This window comes from Carassius auratus, chromosome 24, assembly GCF_003368295.1.
Source record: "Carassius auratus strain Wakin chromosome 24, ASM336829v1, whole genome shotgun sequence".
Lineage (NCBI taxonomy): Eukaryota > Metazoa > Chordata > Actinopteri > Cypriniformes > Cyprinidae > Carassius > Carassius auratus.
In genome coordinates, this window is record NC_039266.1 from 1368149 (window position 1) to 1389977 (window position 21829).

General features: G+C 36.5%; 1 protein-coding gene and 1 long non-coding RNA gene across 3 annotated transcripts in view; one reads left to right on the top strand and one right to left on the bottom strand.

The window, feature by feature from the left end:
* Window positions 1-7917, top strand: LOC113041953 (uncharacterized). The gene is made up of 5 exons (XR_003275488.1): window positions 1-3648; window positions 4053-4181; window positions 4630-4701; window positions 5083-5229; window positions 5320-7917. It is a non-coding gene; the product is annotated as an uncharacterized LOC113041953 (long non-coding RNA).
* Window positions 7464-21829, bottom strand: part of LOC113041952 (zinc finger C2HC domain-containing protein 1A-like) — a 22165-nt gene continuing 7799 nt past the window's right edge. For both annotated transcript variants that reach the window (XM_026200545.1, XM_026200544.1), the window contains 4 exons: window positions 10080-10188; window positions 8997-9102; window positions 8803-8913; window positions 7464-8543 (listed from right to left, as the gene is read on the bottom strand). In XM_026200545.1, coding sequence (XP_026056330.1) covers window positions 8405-8543; window positions 8803-8913; window positions 8997-9102; window positions 10080-10188 — 465 coding nt within the window. In that variant the 3' untranslated portion in view covers window positions 7464-8404. The remainder of the gene's footprint in view (window positions 8544-8802; window positions 8914-8996; window positions 9103-10079; window positions 10189-21829) is intronic.

Sequence of the window (21829 nt, forward strand, 5' to 3'; positions counted from 1 at the left end):
CACATTGAAATATTATTGCCTCTGGCTTTAACACATTGTAATATTTAAACAAACATACAAAAAATGAGCAACCTTTGCTATTATTTTGTGGTTGATATTTGCATTGTTAGTTTGTACTGTAATTATTGCTCAAATTGTTTTAGTTCTTCTGAAGTATAATATATTGAATGCATGATGAAAGGTTAATAAATCAAGCTGACTGAGCATGTTTGAGATTTCACTGCCAAATGTGACTGCATTCAACGTTTGTCATAACTGCAGTTAAAAGTTGATTAACCAGAATGCACAGGGAGCCAACTCTTGTCTCACTGAGTAATCCTCCACTACAGATTAGTCTCAGTTAATAAAAATGTTCACATTAAGATAAACAACATCCTGTTGTTTTTTTGTTTTTTTTCTTGGGGCAAATCTTAAGGCAACATGCCATTTTATCATTTTGCATTATAGGAATGTTACTTTTAAATGTTCTGAGAACATTCTGAAGTGGTCACATTTAAACATTTTTAGATGTGTGACCTAAAACATTTGAGGAAAAAAACTTCACTGAGCAATATATAAATAATGCATTTGTTCTAATGTTTTGAGAACATCATTCAAAGCCAAATAGCTCTGAACAAATATTATATTACGTTACTAGGGCTATGTTTGTTCATAATTGCCTAAGAAAATTGCCAGAACGGTAGCCACATTTTTGAGAAGTCAATAACCAAGGCCTACTGAGCAAACATCATATAACTTAAGAATTTTTTCAAGCAAGACAGTTATTTTTAGGTATGTGCTTTTTATTCATTTGTGCTCATAACACTTTATAATAACAGTAACAAACATATAATGATAGACAGATGACAGATTATTACTTAAAATACATTCAAATGTCTGTTATGAATGTTTGATTCATTTCAAATATTCGTATTTGAATTTTCAGAACTGATCTGTTAAACAGTCTTTTATCAAGTTGTCTAGGAAAGTGTGTAATATGTTTCACCATGTATCAAATAACTTATGTTTCTTTCATTTTTTTTTCATTCTTTCATTCCATTTTTATTGCCTGTTCATGCATATGTTGTTTTGTGATTTAATATTCTGAAACCTTAACTGTCCTTAACATTTTTATTTGTATGTGTGTGTGTGTGGGGGAACATTGTAATTTATACTAATTTGAGTAGGATAGTTTACCGGAAGCATTTAATTGAAACGGTCAAAATACATAAACATTTTTTTTTTAATCTACATTTTTAGGTAATACCACATACAAGAATTTAATTTAATTCTAAAAGACAATAAATGTGTCGTGCAAAATTTCCTATGATTGTTTTTAGAATGAAGGTCTTAATAGTTTATATTCAGGATTTACTTTTATACTGACTTACCATAAAAAAAATTAGAGATGAAACCAGGGCTCGCCGGCCAGAGATCTAATGCATATTTTTGTTTCAACATCTTTTGTTTTATTTGTGCATTGAAATGTAAAAAAAAAAAAAAAAGGTTAAGAAATTTGGTTATTTAATCATTAAAAAATGTAATCCATTTGAATACAGTATAGCACAGGGAGCTACCAGGGTTATGCAGTACTATATGTCAGTCCAAACTGTTATGCACGGTATTGTTAAAATGTGCTGGAAATATAAAAGAAATTACAGATACACACACTGAAATCATTTTATCAAGTTTTATGACAAAAGCCAACAAAAATTGGCCACACTATGCACTTTTTGTTTGCATAAACACTGAAATAAAAACATTAAAAAACTATTTTAAACTAACAAAAACTATTCATAACATATCTGCTGACGTGTAGTCTACTAAGTTCAAATAAAGTTTTGACCAATTAAAAAAAAACAAATTATAACATTACAGCCTTTAATTTAATCTGCTCATTAAACAGTTCTACATACAGTAAGCTTAAGTGCATTCTATAAATCTCAACACTTCGGATAACAATCATCCTTTTCTGAAGTAATTCAGTCATACATTAGATTCTTTCATATGATTGCCCTCAGCAGTCTGCCTTCAGTCATGTTTTCACACAAAACGAAACTATAGGCTAGCCTACTCTGTTTGTTGTATCTGCGTGAGACTCTTAACTTTGATTAAAGCTGAGCATTATTTACTTTTGAGTTTTTCAAATCGCTATAATCAAATTCAGGTCTAAATTATTTAAAATAATGATAATTAAAATATGAAACTGGATAATTAAAAAAGTAAACTCCGGTTTATTTTCTCAACAGTCGTCAGCGCTGAAAATCAAGTCACTTTTTTTTTTTTTTTTTTTGGAGGTACCAGAGCTCAGATGCATCTGAAAACTTAGGCAGGTGACTTGCTGCCTCGCTGACGTATTTTGCAGCAGAGTAATGGTTTAATGATCTACAGCATATGTGTAATGGTTTAATGATCTACAGCATAATGTTGCTGCATAATGCAACATTAACATTTGGCCCATGGCCCTCAGTCAGGTCAGTTAAGTTAAGTTTGGTCACCCGAGCATTGAATGGTCAGTATAGCTTAATATTGAAAGTGAAAGTGACATACAGTCAAGTCTGGTGACCCATACTCAGAAATTAACCCATCCAAAGTGCACACACACACACACACACACAGCAGTGAACACACACACCTGGAGCTGTGGGCAGCCATTTATGCTTCAGCGCCCAGGGAGCAGTTGGGGGTTCAGTGCCTTTCTCAAGCACACCGAAGACATGGTAAGGCCTACTGCCGGCGACTCGAACCCACAACCCTAGGGTTAGGAATCAAACTCTCTAATCACTAGGCCATGACTTCCCCAGGTATTAAACAAAAACGATCAAATTAATCCGATTTCCAAACGTTTATCCCCTTCGGGCCTAATCTAAGAATCTGTCTGCATTTCCAGGCAAGAATCCGATTAAGATGATAAACAAAACAAACAAAAAAAACCTGCACTTGACACTAATTGCGATAAGATTCGATGGAACTCGAAGGTGCAGGAATCATTGCATAATTTAAAGAAACACATTTTTGGAAACCCCTTACATGAACCTAACAAAGAAACCAACTTTGATACTTCGTTGACACAGACACACTGTAGATAATTACTCGTATACAGTCATTCTCAAACGATATAATGCGATCAAAACAGACTGACTCTACACTCTTAAAAAAATGCCATAGAAGACCCTATTTGTCTTAATGGTTCCATAAAGAAACTTAACATCTGAACATTTCTGTTCCACAAAAATTCTTTATAGATGGCTCTTTAAAGGACATTTGACTAGATTTCCTGAAGAACCTTTTGAAGCAACTTAATTTTTAAGAGTGTAGCTGTCACCAGCCGTCATGTGGAAACCGGGAAGGCCCCTCCTTTCGGTAACTTGTCCTCTCCGCTCGACTCGGCCTCACACGGAGCATGGCTCGAAGCGGTATAGCCAAAGTCATGCAGAGGCAAACCGAAAGCGATGAGATCCAGCTGTGACGTTAAATTCCTATGGATTATAAGCGTCTCAATGGCATAAAGACAAAGAAAGCGTCAAGAGTTAATAAAACAACTGGCAGCCTGACTTGATTCGCGGGGAAAATCAATAGGAAAACATGAATTTCCATTTGTCCATCTTCTGGCGAGTTTGCAGTGACGGCTTCGGTCTGCATGTGAATATGCCTCAAAAATGACCAATGGTAAGTTCAAGCAAAGCAAAACTGAACAAGTGTCTCAAAGAAACGAGCTGAATTAACGCGTTACTCTTACCTTCCCGGGCACAGCTTTGTTTGAGCCCGACTACTGGAAAAGCTTGTATTTATAGCTTTACCTGGGGATTCCCAGTGATTATAAGTAACAATCAAAACGAAACTCGTAAGTGATTTACAAGAAAGCGTGTTTATTACGAAAGTGAATGTTCACGAGGGTTTATTTATGTGGAAATTGTCATCCAGAAAGCTCAGTCATGTTTGAATGGATTGTAGCCCATTAACTGCATTACGCATGAACCTAGTGTTGTAGAAATCATGCGTAGCCTACGACTGAATGAAACCGTGCCATTGAAACCTTTTAGCGTTACACGTGTGCACTTTTGTATTCGCAGCATCGTCTTGGCACTTCTGTTTTGATGCTTATTATACTACCTCTTGCCTTTTCCTGTGAAAGTGGTCACAATAATAACCAGATCACCGAGGATTACCGCAATATCATTAGCAGACAACTGAATCACGTTGTAAGTATTATTACCTCATGTATGTCACCAAGGGATTCAAACGGATTATCTCATGCTAGAATATTCTCACTTGTATGTAGGATATATATATATATATATATATATATATATATATATATATATATATATATATATATCCTACAAAAAACAAAATGACAAATAACTGATTACGCACCATATAGTTTATACTGAGAAACTACTTAAATTTGTATGTTAAATATAATTAAGGTTTTCCTGTAAGCTACCTATTTATTATTACACACACACACACAAAACCTTTTACTGTGTTTTACAGAGTTACTTTATAAGTGAACTGAAGATTAACAATGTATATGCATTTATATATCAAGTAAATAGAGAAACATTTGAAATATTTATATGTGTGTGTATGTGTGTGTGTGTGTGTGTGTGTGTGTGTGTGTATATAAATACTTTTTTTACTTTTCAGGAGGCTATTATTGAACAACTCTGTTCAAACTGCACAGTAAGAAATGTCAGCATGTCGAAGGAGCTAAAAAATGTAAGAAAATGTCTGTACATTTTTCTCTATTGAACAAACCCCATCTGTTTAAGAGTGTACGTATGTTAGTCATCTTCCTCTCTCAAACTGAAAGAGCAGAAGTTGTTTCTCATACTTGACAGCCTTTTAAAAGTGTCATTTAAGGCTCGTCCATTTAAACGTGACGCCGTTTGGTTCTTTCACTTTAGTATTTTGCTAATTCCCTTTGTAAATGTTATGACCTGCCCTTCCCACACATTCCAGACCCATCTGAAGTGCAGGGTCAGCTGGGTGTTGTTCACATCACATAGACAACGTTAATTTAACAACCCTGCTTAGTGACACAAGCTTCTCCTCTATTGTTGGCACTCATTTGCTGATTTGTTTCTGATCCACTCATAGACACAGTCCATCCACAGAAAAATCTGCAAGGTTAACGGAAAACTGAGAAGAACCGAGTCGTCTTCAGAGAACTTAAATCTGAAAGATGCGTTACATAACCTTGTGGGAGAAATAAATACGTCCTTGAGATGTTGGTGCCATGAAAAGGTAACCGAAACCACGTGTTTCCTCACATTCAGTTTTCTTTACATCTTTTTTTATGTAAACTAATTTTTTGTTTAATTTGTGGATGAACAGAGAGAGGGGAAAAATAAGCCAATACAGCAAACACGAAACTGGAAGCTATGCAAAGTGAAAGACATTCTCGCCAACTTACAGAGACACTTCGAACAATACAATGCATATCTGTCATTCGGCACAGACCTTCGAGAGCGTGGGAAGACTTCAGAGCAAACCGGTATATAATACTTGAGCTCCATCCATCCTGTAGCTCTATTACAACAAATGATTGTACAAAATATGAAGAAGAAACTGGACGCACCATGTGCCATTCACACTATTCAGTATTTCACTGAAGAAAAACTTTTTGTGGGAAAATATGTGCGAACTATACACATACTACTTGTGCATGAAATGTTTCAAAATTTTGTACTTCGGATTGTTATCTTTGAGTACGGAGGGATCAGCAAAATGGAACTCACAAATTAGAAACTTGGTTTCAAAGCCTATATTATTTTTTATTATTATTTTTTAAGGCCTCAAGATACAACTTTGTTGTTTCACATGCTTCATATTTGGGAAGTGACCCTATCAAAGTCTTACGAGTTTAAAGGCTTACAGTAAATCCAAAGATTACGCTCATTGTGTTTTTCTAACTTCTTTCTGTGTATTTAGTTGATGATTTTAATATGAGGTTATTTCTTAGTTTCTTAAAAAAGTTTTTTTAGTTCATAATTCTTAAACCTTGACTTAAGGTGCTACTGAAATGGTTCTATTTAACATGGTTGATAATTTGTGCCGTTCTACATCTACATTCTACATCTGCATATATCTTTGTGAGCAACACATGCCAAAAAAATCCTTGCCTATACATACATGCATATATAAAATCAACAGGTGGGCTTATATGGTACATTAACTTTTTTTAGGGTCACTAACCCTGTATAAAGAACTGTTAACTTTTCACATATTCAATTTACATGTTTTTTTATATAACAGTACATCACTGTTTGTTTTTGTTTTCCAGAACATTTGACATTAATGGAGATTTTTATAAATATTGTATTGCTATGTTCTAACATAAAATTTCCACTTTAAAGGGTTACTCCACCCCAAAACGAAAAATTAGTCATTAATCGCTTACCCCTGTGTCGTTCTATACCCATAAAAGCTCAGTTCGTCTTTGGAACATGATTTAAGATATTTTGGATGAAAACCTGGAGGCTTGTGAGTGTGACTGTCCCATAGGAAATAACAGTTTCAATGTCCAGGAAAGTACGATAAGTCTTTGTCAGAATACTCCACTTGCCATCAGATGTGCAATCTATCATTTTTGTTTTCTTCACTTACAAAAAGTGATCCCATCACTTCATGTAACTCACGTCTGATGGCAGATGGAGTATTCTAACAATAACCTTTCATACCTTTTCTGAACCTTGACACTGTTATTTACTTGGCAGTCTATGGGACAGTCTCAAGCCTCCAGGTTTTCATCCAAGATATCTTAAATTGTGTTCCGAAGACAAACTGAGCTTTTATGGTTATGGAACGACATGTGGGTAAGGGATTAATGAACACATTTTCAATTTAGGGTGGAGTATCCCTATTATTTCCCATTTTATATGCAACTTAATGCTAGTAGCTGCACAAGGAAAAATGGGTTCATGAAGAGAAACTGAAATATGGAACGGAACCATGTACCGTATTTTTCGGGCTATAAGTCGCACCTGAGTATAAGTCGCATCAGTCCAAAAATACGTCATGATGAGGAAAAAAAAACTTTTATAAGTCGCACCGTACTATAAGTTGCATTTATTTAGACCCAAGAACCAAGATAAAACATTACCGTCTACAGCCGCGAGAGGGCGCTATATGCATAGACGGTAATGTTTCCTCTTAGTTCATTTCTCTTGGTTCATGTCAAATTCATTTTGATAAATAAGTCGCACCTGACTATAAGTCGCAGGACCAGCCAAACTATGAAAAAAGTGCGACTTATAGTCCGGAAAATACGGTATATAAAAAAAAAGAAAGAGGAAAATACCCTAAATAAAAATAAATAATAACACTATTGCGAGTTAATCACTTTATAGGCATTTTAAAAACACTGGGTCAGTGATTAAAGGCATATATTTTTGAATAAATAGATAACTGTATTAAATGTGTTAAATTGGCAGCACTAAATAAACAAATTAAATGAACACATCAAGCAGAACACAGTCTGATTTATGTTTCCACTTTATTTATGTAAGATAAGTTCAATCCATTTTAACCATTTTATCCTTTAACGGCAAAATTTGTCACAATCCCAAAAACAGGTATTCATAAGCTATATTTACTGCCGCAGAAGCAGTAATACAAGCATAACAAGGTGCAGAGTGATGCTTGAAATACATATGAGCTTGAGATCGGCAAACGACCACCAACTCCTCGACCTCTCTCATTCTGGACCAGCAATGATAAAGCTTAAAGGCTTGGAAGCAATAAAATACCATTGTAAAGCTACTTTTTCGGAAGGTTGTAATGTGGTGGATGCTCTTGAAGAATGTGACATGACATTGCAGTCGCCTTTAAGTTTTGTATGTTGTGTTGATGTGTAAATATGTTGGACAGACTAGATCAACGAACGTTGAACAGATGTGATGGATTGTATGTCTAATAAATATACGACGACGATTTCTTCAAGTCATTTTCTTGTTCAATACTGTTAAAAACACAAAACAATCAAGAACATATAAAAACAAAGTCAAATACGAAAACGAATTGCTCAGCGAAAGAACTGTTGTCAATGCATTTAAAATTTTTAACCTTGAATATATATTTTTTAAATAAAAATTAGAGCATTTAAATTCCCTCAAAATGACTACAATAATGTTAACATTATAATATTTGCATTTTACGAGTGATATGGTCCCATTTTAAGGCCTAGATCAATTTAAATCAATGTAATGTATCATTATTTTAATCATAACTATAAAGGAAAAAACACTACTCCTTTTATAGCAGTAACCAATCATAAAAAAATGTAAATAAAAACTGAGCAGAAGGTTGGGATGGGATCCTTTCTATAGAAATTGAAGCAGATTACAAGTGAAATATTTCTACATCACAAAGAAATCATGTATCTGCGGCTACAGTGGGTCAGTCTTACTTTTATATGTGCTTAATAAATGTTCATTCGTTTCACACCGCACTCGCAGCAAAACTTGGCCCAGTCCACGGGGTATCTGGTCCCACACTCATGACAAAACTTGGTCCCCATTGTGGAAACAGTGATTTCATTTTCGTTTTTCACATCATTCCTAACAAAAAAAAAAAAAAAAAAAAAATTCACATAGATGTGTATGAGTCAGTGTGGATTATTTCAAACAAAACCACAACCCAGAAGTTTTATGAATAACAACTGACTAAAAGACCTCTTGTACTGTTGTGAAATGGCAAAGACATAAAAAAGAACCGAGTAGGAGCAGTTGATTCCATTTAATTTGTTTTCATAACCACAATTCATAAGAAGTCACCCACAGTTCACAGTGCAATACACCAATACTTGCAATGTCATACCTTGAAATACAGTTGCCTGCATTCTGGACCTTCTTCTTGTTCATCCCTATCCCAGAAGGTGGACTTTTCAGCGAGCTTTGTGAAACCATGCCCTTGGGTTTCATGTTCCCTCTACAACCACAAACATTAACTATGATCTTACAGCCTAAAGAACATGTCAAATATCAGGACTGGTCAGTGAGCTGGTATCTTACTCATTGGGAGGGCTGGTCAAGCCAGAGGAGGTGTTTCGTAATGGAGAGAATCCTGATGATACACTCCTCACTGAGCCAGTGGATGAGGTTTTGCAGCTAGGAATACCTATTGAGGGAGAGGGGAAAGTGCTTTTTGACCCATTGAGAGCTTTACATTGTTTTATTTTTGATGTCCTTATTTTAATATGAATAAAGAAGTACCACCTCTGAACTTTATGTCTGGATGCTTGTCAACTCGATGGCACTAATGTGCACTCTAAATGTTGTGTAGAGTCCAAAAACGATTTTACAGATGTAAAAAAAATATTAAATGGGGACAACTGGAGGTGGGACGAAATTAGAACCAATATGTTGAGAGGATCACTGATGTTACTGGTACCTTAAAAAATAAATAAATAAAACAACAACCCCCCCCCCCCAAGATAAATGTTTTAACAAAATGTAAAAAAAAAAAAAAAAGTTATTGAAATAAAGCTAAAATAAAATTTTGACCATAAATAATTAGGCCACAAATAATTTTTTCTTTTATAGCGCCACCATGTGACCATATCACCAATGTATTTAAGGACTTCAAACTGAGGGCTTATCCACATGAACCAGAGCTTTTCTTATCCAATCTTTTTTCCTCATTCTAAAAAAAAAAAAAAGAATTCCATAAACATGGCATAATCTCAAGAAATATCTGGGTACACACGAACCGCTGAAACGGATTCAAAACGATGTAGTATTAGGGATAAGTTGGTATCAAATTTTCCTGTTGCGATTATTTGCTCATGCTTTTACCAAGGTAAACAGTATTATCACGGTATTGAAATTTAGTCTCAAAATATAGTATAATAGGCTAAAAAAACTTTTTTCCTAATAACAAAAATAACTGAACATTTAAATAAAATAATAAATAAATAAATAATATAAGACAGATTTGAAGCACTAAAAACCAATCTTGCTTTAGTTCACTAAAGTGGTCAAATGCAGGAGAAATACGGTAGGTTTAATTTAATAATTTGGCTTATGTCCAGCTTCACAAAAGTGATTCTTGATAAAATAACAAGAAGGGAATGTTTGATTAAAACGAGTCCATACCTGTGCCAGCACCCTGTCCGTAGGCTGAGCGCTGAGGTAGACGAGAGGACACGGTGGACACGCTGGATACAGCAGGAGAGGTCGCCTTCTTTGGTGGAGGAGGTTTGTTCTGCAGACATACAAAAATGAAACGTTTACATCAATCCACTCAAGGCACTCTAAACCAATTGTGCAAATGAGCGAAATACAATTATTAATTCAACATGAAGTATCGGTTTCACTGCATACACTTTAATGCGAATCAAGCAGTTGAGTTTATGGTCTAATTTTTATTCATGACCCCTTCACCGATTCACAAAGTTGCTGAGACCACCTCTTACTTAGAATTGGGAGCAATCTTAATATAAGAGAAAAGGTAGACCTCGTTGCTATGGATTATGTGACACAAATGTTTTTGCTTTACTTTTACTGACGGATGGGTCTCTGTCAGTGAGTTAATCACAGAGATACTGTAGAACGAGGTTTCATGTTGCCATTTTTTTAATATGTATAGACAAAGTGTTACTGATTAACAAGTATGTGTAGTAACAAGTACAGCTTGTGTTTGCATCTTGCAAACAATAAGTGGATACGCATACGAGCAGCCTTTAAATAAACAGTTTAGGATAATCATGGCTGATAGCAAGGAGTTTCTCCTAAACCAGCAATTTAGGAGCTATTTTTAACTTAAATAGCGGGTTTTGACTGAGTGGTATGGTTCAGTACAGTACAGTACAGTACGGTATGCAATTATGTCAGAAGATATGAATCAGGGCAGTGCACAGGGGTGTGGCCCCGTGGCTAGAGCCACTGCCTCTTTGACCTCATAGGCTGAGGGCCCCTCTCACCAGTCCCCCCCCCCCGCCCCATCACCCCAAAGCATTCTGTTACTGCTCCGTAAAAGATCTGCTGATTCCACTAATCCGCTCCATGTTTTACCGCCCGCTCTGCAGCATCACTCGCAATCTGTGTGCCGATCTCTGAAGTGGAGACCACAGCCCTGAAGGTCATTGCAGTACCAGGTAAATGCATTACGATCCACATTAGTCTGTGGCAGAGGTTCATCCAGTGAATTAGTAATTAGTTGGTAGTTTGTTTTTAAAATTTTGGCGGTAATGACTCGGCCTTTTAAAAGTGCTAATAACTTGTACAAAATATCCATGTTCTTTGAATTAGAATGTCTAATCAAATTGTACCCTGATCAGATCTAATATATACAATAAAAAATGTGCTATTGTTGGTTCACTGCGAGACAAAAAACAAAAACAAAGAAAATGCCTTCACAAAAAAAGAAGACAGAGAGAAAGAGACAGAGCGGAGGGAGGCTGCTAAAGGCAGTTCAACATTGCAAACATGATTACAAAGCTCCAGCAAGCCAGAAGTTAAATCACCATATAGAATATTTAGTTTGTCAAACTTCAATTCTTGTAATTAAGTATTGTTCTATTTCCCATTATAATCAGTCGTCTCGATACTAGTAATCTATAACATGATATATTATTAAAACCAAATTAATAATATAGGCCTATAGAGAGTAACAAAATAATATAAATGTCCAAAATGAGTTGTTTATTAGTATATAATATAGATTTATGCTGTAAAATATTAAATGTCTAATACTTATAGGGTAGAGTGGGGTAAGATTGGCCACTTTTTACTTGTGTGGTCTTCAAGATTAGGGAAAATGACACAGCAGTACAATGAAAGCATCTAGCCAATCCAAATGAAAGTATTCCTATCATTTGATATCATAAATGATCAGAATGTATCTATGACAAAGGATTCTAAAAATATGAATTCTTATAAAAAAAATAAAATAAAAAAAAAGTGTTCTCAGTTTGCTTGGCCTTTGGGGTAAGTTGACCCGAGTTGAGTCAGTGGGTAAGATGCACCATTTGGATGTAAAATGACTATCTGACCAAATCTGATTCAAACCCATGTGGAATAAATAATAATTAAAAAACCTAATTAAATAATTTCCTTTTACAAAGAGTTAGATGTATTTTCTTACAGTTAATTTTAATAAGAAAAAACCAACCAAATGAAGTTTAAATTTCTGTATTTAATTGTTTGCATTTCTGAAACAATGTGTTGAACACCAAAGTTGTAGTCTTTCTAAAAACAGACTTAACAGAGAGTTTGTAACTGCAGGTGGAAAGATATATCTGATTATAATGTGATGAAAAGCATTTCCTAGCTCTTATCAGATATGGATTTGATGCACTTGTACACTGTCCCTATCAAATAAACTGCAAATTATATGTATAAATGATAAACTAAACCAGTAATATATCACACTGAAATACCAGTTTATAATTCAGAGATTTAACGTAACTACAGTGCCTTATGGTGGGGCAAGTTGAAATGCTGACTCAATTTCCCCCACAGCATCTGGCTCACTTTGCATCATAGGCCATTGTTATGTGTATCTGTATGACATTTATCTTATGAGTCCATAAGTGGCGTTGTGGGTTACTGACTCATTTAATCACTTCGATCAAAAACATGGATTCATTCAGTAACAAAACCCTGCTGTTTTGCTCAGAGATATAAAACAGCTCTGTCACTTAATTACAAATTCTTGTTTATACTGAACTACTAATGTATGAAATCACATTTCAATTGTGTTGAAACATTTTGGTTGTGCAATGTTGTATACCTAAATCATACATTTATTTTTTAACTAACACAGAATGCATCCGTAAGTTTCTGCGTGTGCAGTTGTGTTAATTTGTTTTGATTTCTGCACAAGTATTTCTCACACACTCACTCGGGCTTAGCAAGCCTTATCCTGCATGACATAAATACATTATCAATCACTACAAGTGTGAAGTCAAAACAGACTGGCTTGGAATTGACCGGTCACCGGTCTGGGCTTTTCATGCGAAAAACTGGCTAATTCCGGTCCCTGACCGGTCGATCGATGAATCTCTATCCAAAATGTTTTGCTGAAGCATTAAGGTTTTTCTTCACTGAAAGCAAGGGGCCAACCCCTGGAAAAAGCTTTACACCACTATCCCTCCTTCAGCAAACATAACAACTTGCGTAATATTCTCCTGGCATCCACCAAACCTACACTGACCACAGTATAGGTTTCTAGTTCTCCAGAGTCTAGTTAGGGACTGCTTTATTGAGAGTACCATGACGCATGTGTTGTGCCTTGTTTATAAACAAAGGAATACATGCATATGTGTCGTGGTACTTTTGATAATGCCAGAGGATGGGATGAGGACAGGGCTAAATGGGTGCCCTAAGCAGAATAGTATTGTTGTGCCCCCTCCTTCAAAAAATAAATAAAAATAAATAAATATAAATATATTGCAGGCAATTAGTTCTGCAATACTGAATGCAATATTGCCTAATTGTCAGTGCACTACGCATCTGTGTAGTAAATGCCACTCCATCTGAAAACAGGTGATGGAGATTTATGCCACGTTCCTGGCAACCTGTAATCCGTGTTTTTCCAACTTTCTACCCGTGAAAGTGCATACTGAAACCAAAATATATACTGTAGTTTAGTTTTTACTAAAGTACACTGTAGTGTCTTGAGTATAATATAGGCATTCCCCTTTAGTTATATTCAGTGTTTGGAATAACAGCATTTAAAAGAACGGCGTTAGGTAACGATGTTATTTTTTCAGTATAGGGGTAATCTAACTAATTACTTTTCCCGTTGTTACAACGCCGTTACCATTACTGGACGTTAAATGCGAAGCGTTACTATGCATTAATTTAATAATCTATTCAATCCAAACGCACCCCTGGCTCACACAGCGAGCGAGGAGGTGGGCTAATAACGAGAGAAGAGATTATGATTAGCTAAGGCAGAGTCATGTGTTTCATGGTAGCCAATCAGAGCCAGTGTTTTTACACACATGCCAGTACACGCACCAGCAGCGCCAAACACGCACACACACACGCAAACACACAACACACACGCAACTGCTACACAGAGACACACGCACACAAACTGTAGAATAGTTGTTGTTTAAGGTTTCTAGATTGTAGGTTTCATATATAGGTGACATATTCTAGGTGACATCATTATGTCATATATAAATTTTTGTTTTGTTCTTTTTATGTAGATTTAAAGTATTTTAGTTCATATTAGGGGTGACCCCAAATAGTCGACGATTTGATGCTTCGATTCGAGGAGCCTGATTCAACTACCAATCTCTCAGTCGAATATTCGCGGGCTGTTATGATTATGCAATTCTGTCGATATGTGAGCGCTCCGATGTCTGATTTCTAGGGCTGGGTAAAAGAAAAATTGATTTTTCAATTAATTATTATTTTTAAATGTGGTCGATTCAAAATCGATTCTTAAAGGCCACTAGTGTTCTCCACTAGATGTCACCCTGTTATTTGCCTTGCGCGATGTTACCAAGGAGCGATGAATGAGCCTGTCATCTGGGTGAACTATTACCAATACGCCAGTATTATTTGTCCTACATTGTTCATAGGCTTGAGCCTCAATGTTGCAGCAGATTTTGTAACATTTTATGATTATTTTATCTTAAAAATGAAATAACTTGATCATGTTTGATCAAGGAATGCGACCTCTGACTTTTTTCAGCATACATTTTTCATCTTGCATCAAAATTTTATTGTATGTTTTTAACACAACTGTATGCATTTGAAAATTAAGGATGTGTTCTGTTTTAATGTACCCAAGTGTACCTAAAATAAGAGAGATTAATATACAGGTTTGTGGCTCTTAATTTTTTTTTTTTTATTAATTACCCACTTGTAAACTTATGTTCACAGTTCTTTTTTTATAAATATAGTATTTGTAGTAAATCTATATTGATTTAGTTGAATCAAGAATAGAGTATAGAAAATCAAATCGAGAATCGAAATCGAAATCGAATCGAATCGATCTGGAACATCTGAATCCATACCTACCCCTACTGATTTCACATAGAATTTGCCGTTTTCTCCCAATAAGTTAATATGCAGCCTATTTTGATAAAACCATGAATAAGAATCTGAAAAGAAGCTTCAAATAAATATTTTAAAGTGCGTGAATAAATCCAACCGCCCCTATAGATTTATGTTTCACTTTCCATAATCCATGACCGACAGAGGAGCATCTTCGTGGCAGGGATGTAAAACTTTACCAAGACTCAAACTGACACAGGCAGAGACTGGATTTTTTCGATAAGGTACAAGAAGTGATTTCAAAACATTTCAGCCGGTGTTTATATATCGTGGATATATTATTTACCTGATATAAGATGCATTTGGTTTTGAGTAAAGCGCTTCATTGTAGTACTACGATGATTATCGCTTTAGCGCGCAGCACGAGCAGGACAAACTACAATGCAGAATATTAATAACTATGACTGGGAATGTCACACACATACCATTTAAATGAGAACACCATTACAATAAAACGCTGTGAACTTTTAGAGTTTAGCTGCTAAACTTGTTTCTTGAAGAACGCATCCACAAAAGGAGTTCGCATTCAGAGCCGCACAGAAACGTTGATTTTCATTCGGGCTCTTTTTGCAGACAGCAAATAAATCCTAATATTAACGTTATGTTGTATAAATAACGAAGCCTAATCTATATGAAATTATGAGTTTAATCCCATTGATTAAAAACTTGCCATCAAATGTTTCACTCTAGTGGTCATCTTCAGTACGCACAGCTCTAAACAGAAGTGCAGAACATTAATAACTACGGTCATATAGGCTAACTTTATAATGAGAGCACTGTTGTAAAAAATGTGAATTGTTAGGGTTTCGCTGATGTTTTGGGGTAACTATATTTTAATCAAAACATCAAAACATTATTTACCCCATTTGTATCTGCGAGGCATTTGTTACACAAACATTTGTTTTCCCTGTGTGTTAATATCAGTAATTATGACTGTCAAATGTCTGACTTGACTCAATGTATTTTGCCCTGCCCCCAAACATGATTCGACTATAGGTCGAATATAGCAAGATTCAAAAATTTCGATTTGACTATGAAAATCCTTAGTTGGGGACACCCCTAGTTCATACAATAACAAATTTCAGTCATCATGGGTTTTGTGATGTTATTTGTTATTTAGCGGCTGTTAGTAGTCGTGGTGGGGCCTATTTGGGGGAAAATCCAGGGCTGTTTTTTACTCCCAGTCTGTGTAACAGCACCAATTATCAGGCCTTTGGTGACCTTCGTTCCCACGCATTTGTAATAATGCAAATTATTTATTTATCACTGTGGCGGCGGAGGCGTGGTTCAGCGAGGTCTGCGACGGGAGAGAGAGTGAGGAGACGAGCGGTGGTAAGTGGCTCAAGTGAGAAACAAGTAACACCTGCTTCTCGTTGCAGTGATTGGCGAGGGATCTTCAGCAGCGCGTCCCTCCTTCTCCCGGGTTTCGGCACCACTGTAACAAACAAATCTCCATATTCATCGGGAAGAAGGAGGCGGGAACCGGCGCACAATCAAAACTCATTTTTACTCTCCGAAATAAATACAAAACGGCGCACCAGCCCCTCACGGCCGACTGGTGCGCATAAATAAAAAGCACACACATTAAAATAACGTCCCAGGCCTGGTCCTCTCTCGTCCTTCACGGTCGTCGCTCCAGTTTTATATCCTTCCATCTCCTACGTGGGACTCGATACTAGCGGTGGGGCTCAGGTGTAGCTCATCTCCAATCACTACACCTGGCCTCACTCCTCGTTCCCATGCCTCTCGGCCCCGCCCCACTCGCCACAATCACATTATGTATTTTAATTTTAACAGTGTTAACCTGCTATTTCCCACTTATGAAGTCATGATTACAAGCTTGTCATGTTCAAGCACTTTAATGTCAGAAAGAATAAAATGTAGCATCTCACTGTATTCTATATTAAACATTCAACAAGCTACATATGCAGTTTGATGACAATTTTGGATTTTTTTTGCTCTGTGCTGCCTGCCACTGGATCCGCTGCAATTTGCATCTCATAGCAACCATTCCACAGACAATGCTTTTGCTTTCACACTACACACTGCTCTCTCCCACCTGGAAAATAAGAACACCTATGAGAGAATACTGTTTGTGGACTACAGCTCAGCATTTAACATAGTGCCTGCCACATTGTTGCGAAGCTCCAGATCCTGGGACTAAACAGATCTCTGTGCAGCTGGTTCTTGGGCTTCCTAACTGGCAGAAGTCAGGTGGTCAGAATAGGCAACAAAACTTCATCCCCACTGACCCTGAACACTGGTGCTCCTCAGGGCTGCATCCTCAGCTCCTACATCATCGTCAAGTTTGCTGATGACACAACGGTGATAGGCCTGATCACTGACAATGATAAGACTCACTGACTAAATGGTGTCAAGAGAACCACCTCTTACTCAACATTGACAAATGTGAATTAACTGTAAGTATGTCTAATAATACACTGTGTGTACCAAGTATATGTATGTGCATATGACACACTGTCATATGTATAAGTCTGTAAGTATGTCTATATGTAAATTGTGTGTAAATGCTTCCAAGAATTTCACTCACCAGGGCACATGTGCTGTGGTGATGTGACAATAGAAGTGATTTGATTTGAATTGATTTGTAAAGTTAATTAGGCATAGGAAAAACCTTAAATACATTGCTCTAAACACGCAAAAAATCCTCATGCCAGAAAGGGGCATACCATGTCCACTTCTGAAAGCACCAGCCAAACAAAATGCTGTATCTGAAACTGGATCTTATCCTATTGGATGTCACTTTTCCAAAAAATCCTTGCACAAGTTAAAGTTACTCGTGATGAAGAAAGCACGTTAGTGCTAGCCCTCCCGGAACTCAAACAGATTGCCTTGCAGTGTCTTCTAGAGGTCGACCGATGTATCGGTTTAACCGATTAATTGGCACCGATAAATGAATTCTGGAACAATCGGTTATTGGCAAAAATCAGTGGCAATAGTTTTCGGGGTTGCATCCATTGCTGGTGCAGCTGAAATCACTGAGAGCATGCGGTGATGCTGCATGACATGATGCTGCACGCTGAAGAGAGCAAGAAACTTCAGACCTGGATTTAAATTCAGCGGACAAAAAAATCCTGCCGCATCACAGAGCGCCATTCACATAGTTTTCCATTAAACTACATTATATTCACCCCGAACCATTGTTAATGTACATAATGAATTGTATATTGAGCATTTTCATTGAAACTTTTGTTTTTCTGTGGCTCTAATAAAGTCTGTATGCTTCATTTATAGATCTATAATATAGATTGCTCCTACCGTTTGCTCTGTTTTTTTCAAAACACTGAACTTCAAACTTATTTATGCCTCATTGTTCATTCTTGAAGTAAACTTGGGTCCATTTGGTGAATAAATAAACAGTTTTAGACCGCTACTTGGGTAAAACGCAATGCGTCCTTAGTGTGTGATACCGGTGAGTTCTCCTAGACTCAGCACTGCTCTTTTATTTTGATTAGATAATCATTAAGTGTTCAAGAATAGAAGCATTTAAAGTGCAAGAGTACAAATCTTGCTAGTATAATTGTAGGGCCCTTTGATTTCCATGATGCGGAAAACGTGGATGGAATCGTGGAATCCATTCATAAAAATGGTATTCACAGTTTAACATGGAACGTTACAAAATTTGTCAAATTTTAGATGAATTAAAAGTTGGTCATTACTTAAATCAAATTGCGATATGTACTAGTATCTGTTACTATTATGCTGCAAAAGTCGATTTAAATATGAATCCTGTATGCGCTCCTGAGGCATCTGTCATTGCTAAGCATCCATCAGCTGCGATCTCCGTTACAAGAAAATTTCAGTATTGGATTTCCACCACTGAAAAACCCTTGCTGTAACTCTGCTACAAGATTTATTTACGAAGAAAAGTAAAAAACTCTGCAGTGTTTGGGTGCAGCCCATTTTTCAAAAACAACAGGGAATTTCACCCTGAAGGAAGCTTATTAAGTTGGTTCTTGTCACATGACCTGGTGAGCTTGCGTCATTCTGAACAGATGAGATGTTTTTAACTAGATATGGTGCAGACGCGCATAATATAAAATACAAAATTTACTAATTTTAAGCCACACTAAGTCAACATGTTGGTATTTCTTGCTCTGAATCTGCCATAAAATAAAATAAAAGTTTACTGATCTTTGAAAAGCTGTACCTGCGTTATTACTTTTTTTTTGTCTATTGTATGCCATGCACCTTGCGCAGAAGCTCTGCAATTTCGTTGTATCTTGTGTACAATGACAATAAAAGCATTCTAATTCTAATTATGCCATTATTATTTTATTAGTTAAAACTGGTCTTAGAATGACAATATTATCGTTTATAGCAATCATTTCTTGGACAATTTATCATCCAGCAAAATTTGTTATCGTGACAGGCCTAGCATTAACGCTGACACCTGTCACACAAGATGACGACGCAGCGCTCGCAGCTACTCTGAGCAGAGCAGTGTTCATCAGAGTAAGTTGCCATTATTTACTAGTCATAGAATGGGAAATGTTATTTTAACCTGTTAACAGTGGTTTTCTGTGTTCATATATTTAAGTAAAAGGTGATTATTTTAATAAGTACCGTGTTTTCTTTAATCGTCTTGTTTTTGAATTTGCAATCAATACAGCCTGTGCGTTCTCACACTTTATTTCTTTGTTCAAATCTATTAACAGTTACACAATTAAAAATGTTAAGTTGGTCACAGTGTCATGCACTTAACGCCTCATCTGTGGTCATTCTTCATTCTTCATTCTTCAATAAGGTTAATTAGTTAACATTAGTTAATCACATAAGTTAACATATAAAAATAACATAATAATGAACAATATTTCCACAGCATTTATTAATCTTAGTTCATGTTAGTTTCAGCATTTAGTTATGCATTATTCAAATCACAAGTTGTGTTTGCATTATTCAAATCATACCGTTGAACTTGACAGTATTTTGTCTCTTTTTATTTCATAGGAGCTTCAAAGAAGCCCTGTGTTTATTATCAGCATCCTTGAATCATTGGGTAAAAAAGATAAACTCAATAAGCAAAGTAAAAAATTATTTGACATATCTTTCCCCCCAAGGTTTTTATAGATATCACAATACTGCAGAAAGGACCTCTACAGCTCTGAAAGACAGGGAGACCAGGACAACTAGAGTCCCAGATACAGATCCCCTGTAAAGACCTTATCTCAGATGACCACTGGGACAAGACCACAGGAAACAGATGATTCTTCTACACAATCTGACTTTGCTGCAGCCTGGAATTGAACTGCTGGTTTCGTTTGGACAGAGGAGAACAGTCCCCCAGACTTTTTTCTCCATTCTGTCACCAATGGAGTTTTAGATCCTTGCCACTGTCGCATCTGGCTTGCTTAGTTGGGGACACTTCTGACTTGATTGCAAATGATTGCACAGATACTATTTAAACTGAACTGAGATGATGACATCGCTGAATTCAATGATGAACTGCCTTTAACAGTGATTTTGTATTATTGACACACTGTTTTCCTTGTCAATGTTGTTCCGTTGCTGAATTCAACGATGAACTGCCCTTTAATAGTGATTTTATATTACTGACACACTGTTTTCCTTATTAATGTTGTTCAATTGCTGAAATCAATGATGAACTGCCCTTAACGAAGTTGTGGCCTAATGGTTAGAGGTTTGGACTCCCAATTGAAGGGTTGTGAGTTCTATTCTCGGGCCGGACGGAATTGTGGGTGGGGGGAGTGCATGAACAGCTCTCTCTCCACCTTCAATACCATGACTTAGGTGCCCTTGAGCAAGGCATCGAACCCCCAACTGCTCCCCGGGCGCCGCAGCATAAATGGCTGCCCACTGCTCCGGGTGTGTGCTCACAGTGTGTGTGTGTGTGTGTTCACTGCTCTGTGTGTGTGCATTTCGGATGGGTTAAATGCAGAGCACAAATTCTGAGTATGGGTCACCATACTTGGCTGAATGTCACTTCACTTTAAGAATGTCACTTCACACTGATTTTGTATTATTGACACACTGTTTTCCTTATTAATGTTGTTCAGTTGCTTTGATAATCTTTTTTGTTTAGAGCACTATATAAATAAAGGTGACTTGACCTGAATTAACTGCCTGCTTTGCACTCATGTCATGCATGCTAGTAGTAGTGGTGGTGGTCCTATTTAAAGCCCTCCACTAGCCAGAGACCAATTTTTTTATTGGCTGGTGCAAAAGCGTCTCCCACAACTTATTTTCCCTACCAAAACAGCTCTCTTCAGCATGTCCAACACTGCTCTCTCTTTGATTTTTTCTCTTTTCTCCTACTTGGGGTGCTCATTTTGTATTTAAACCTGTCCTGTTGGAGCTTAGCCTACTACTTCTGAGTGAAATTCCTTGGCTGGTGCCCCGGAAAGAAGTGCGGTGAAAACTAAATATTAATATTTAAGGCCAAAGCCAGTACCCTTGTGGTCCTAATTAGATCTACAACCACTACATTCATCTTACATAGAAATCACTAAACTTTGTTCACTCCACTTTGATTTTGAACTTCCACCGTGTAAATATTTACTTTGATTAGTTCTGTTAACATTAAATTTTCACTAGATGTCAGTAACAACCCAAGTAATCAATGCATGCAAAGAAAACAAAATAAATAAGTCCAAAAATGAAGGCAGATGCAATAAAATGGAATGACACAGGGAAAAAGTATTGAACTACAGAAATGTATTTAATACTTCGTACCAAAGCCTTAGTTGGTAATGGCAGTTTCAAGATGGCTCCTGTATGGAGAAACTAGTCCAATTCAAGGCACCGCTCAGGTGTGATTCTGTCCAATTTCACACAAATTATGAACTTCT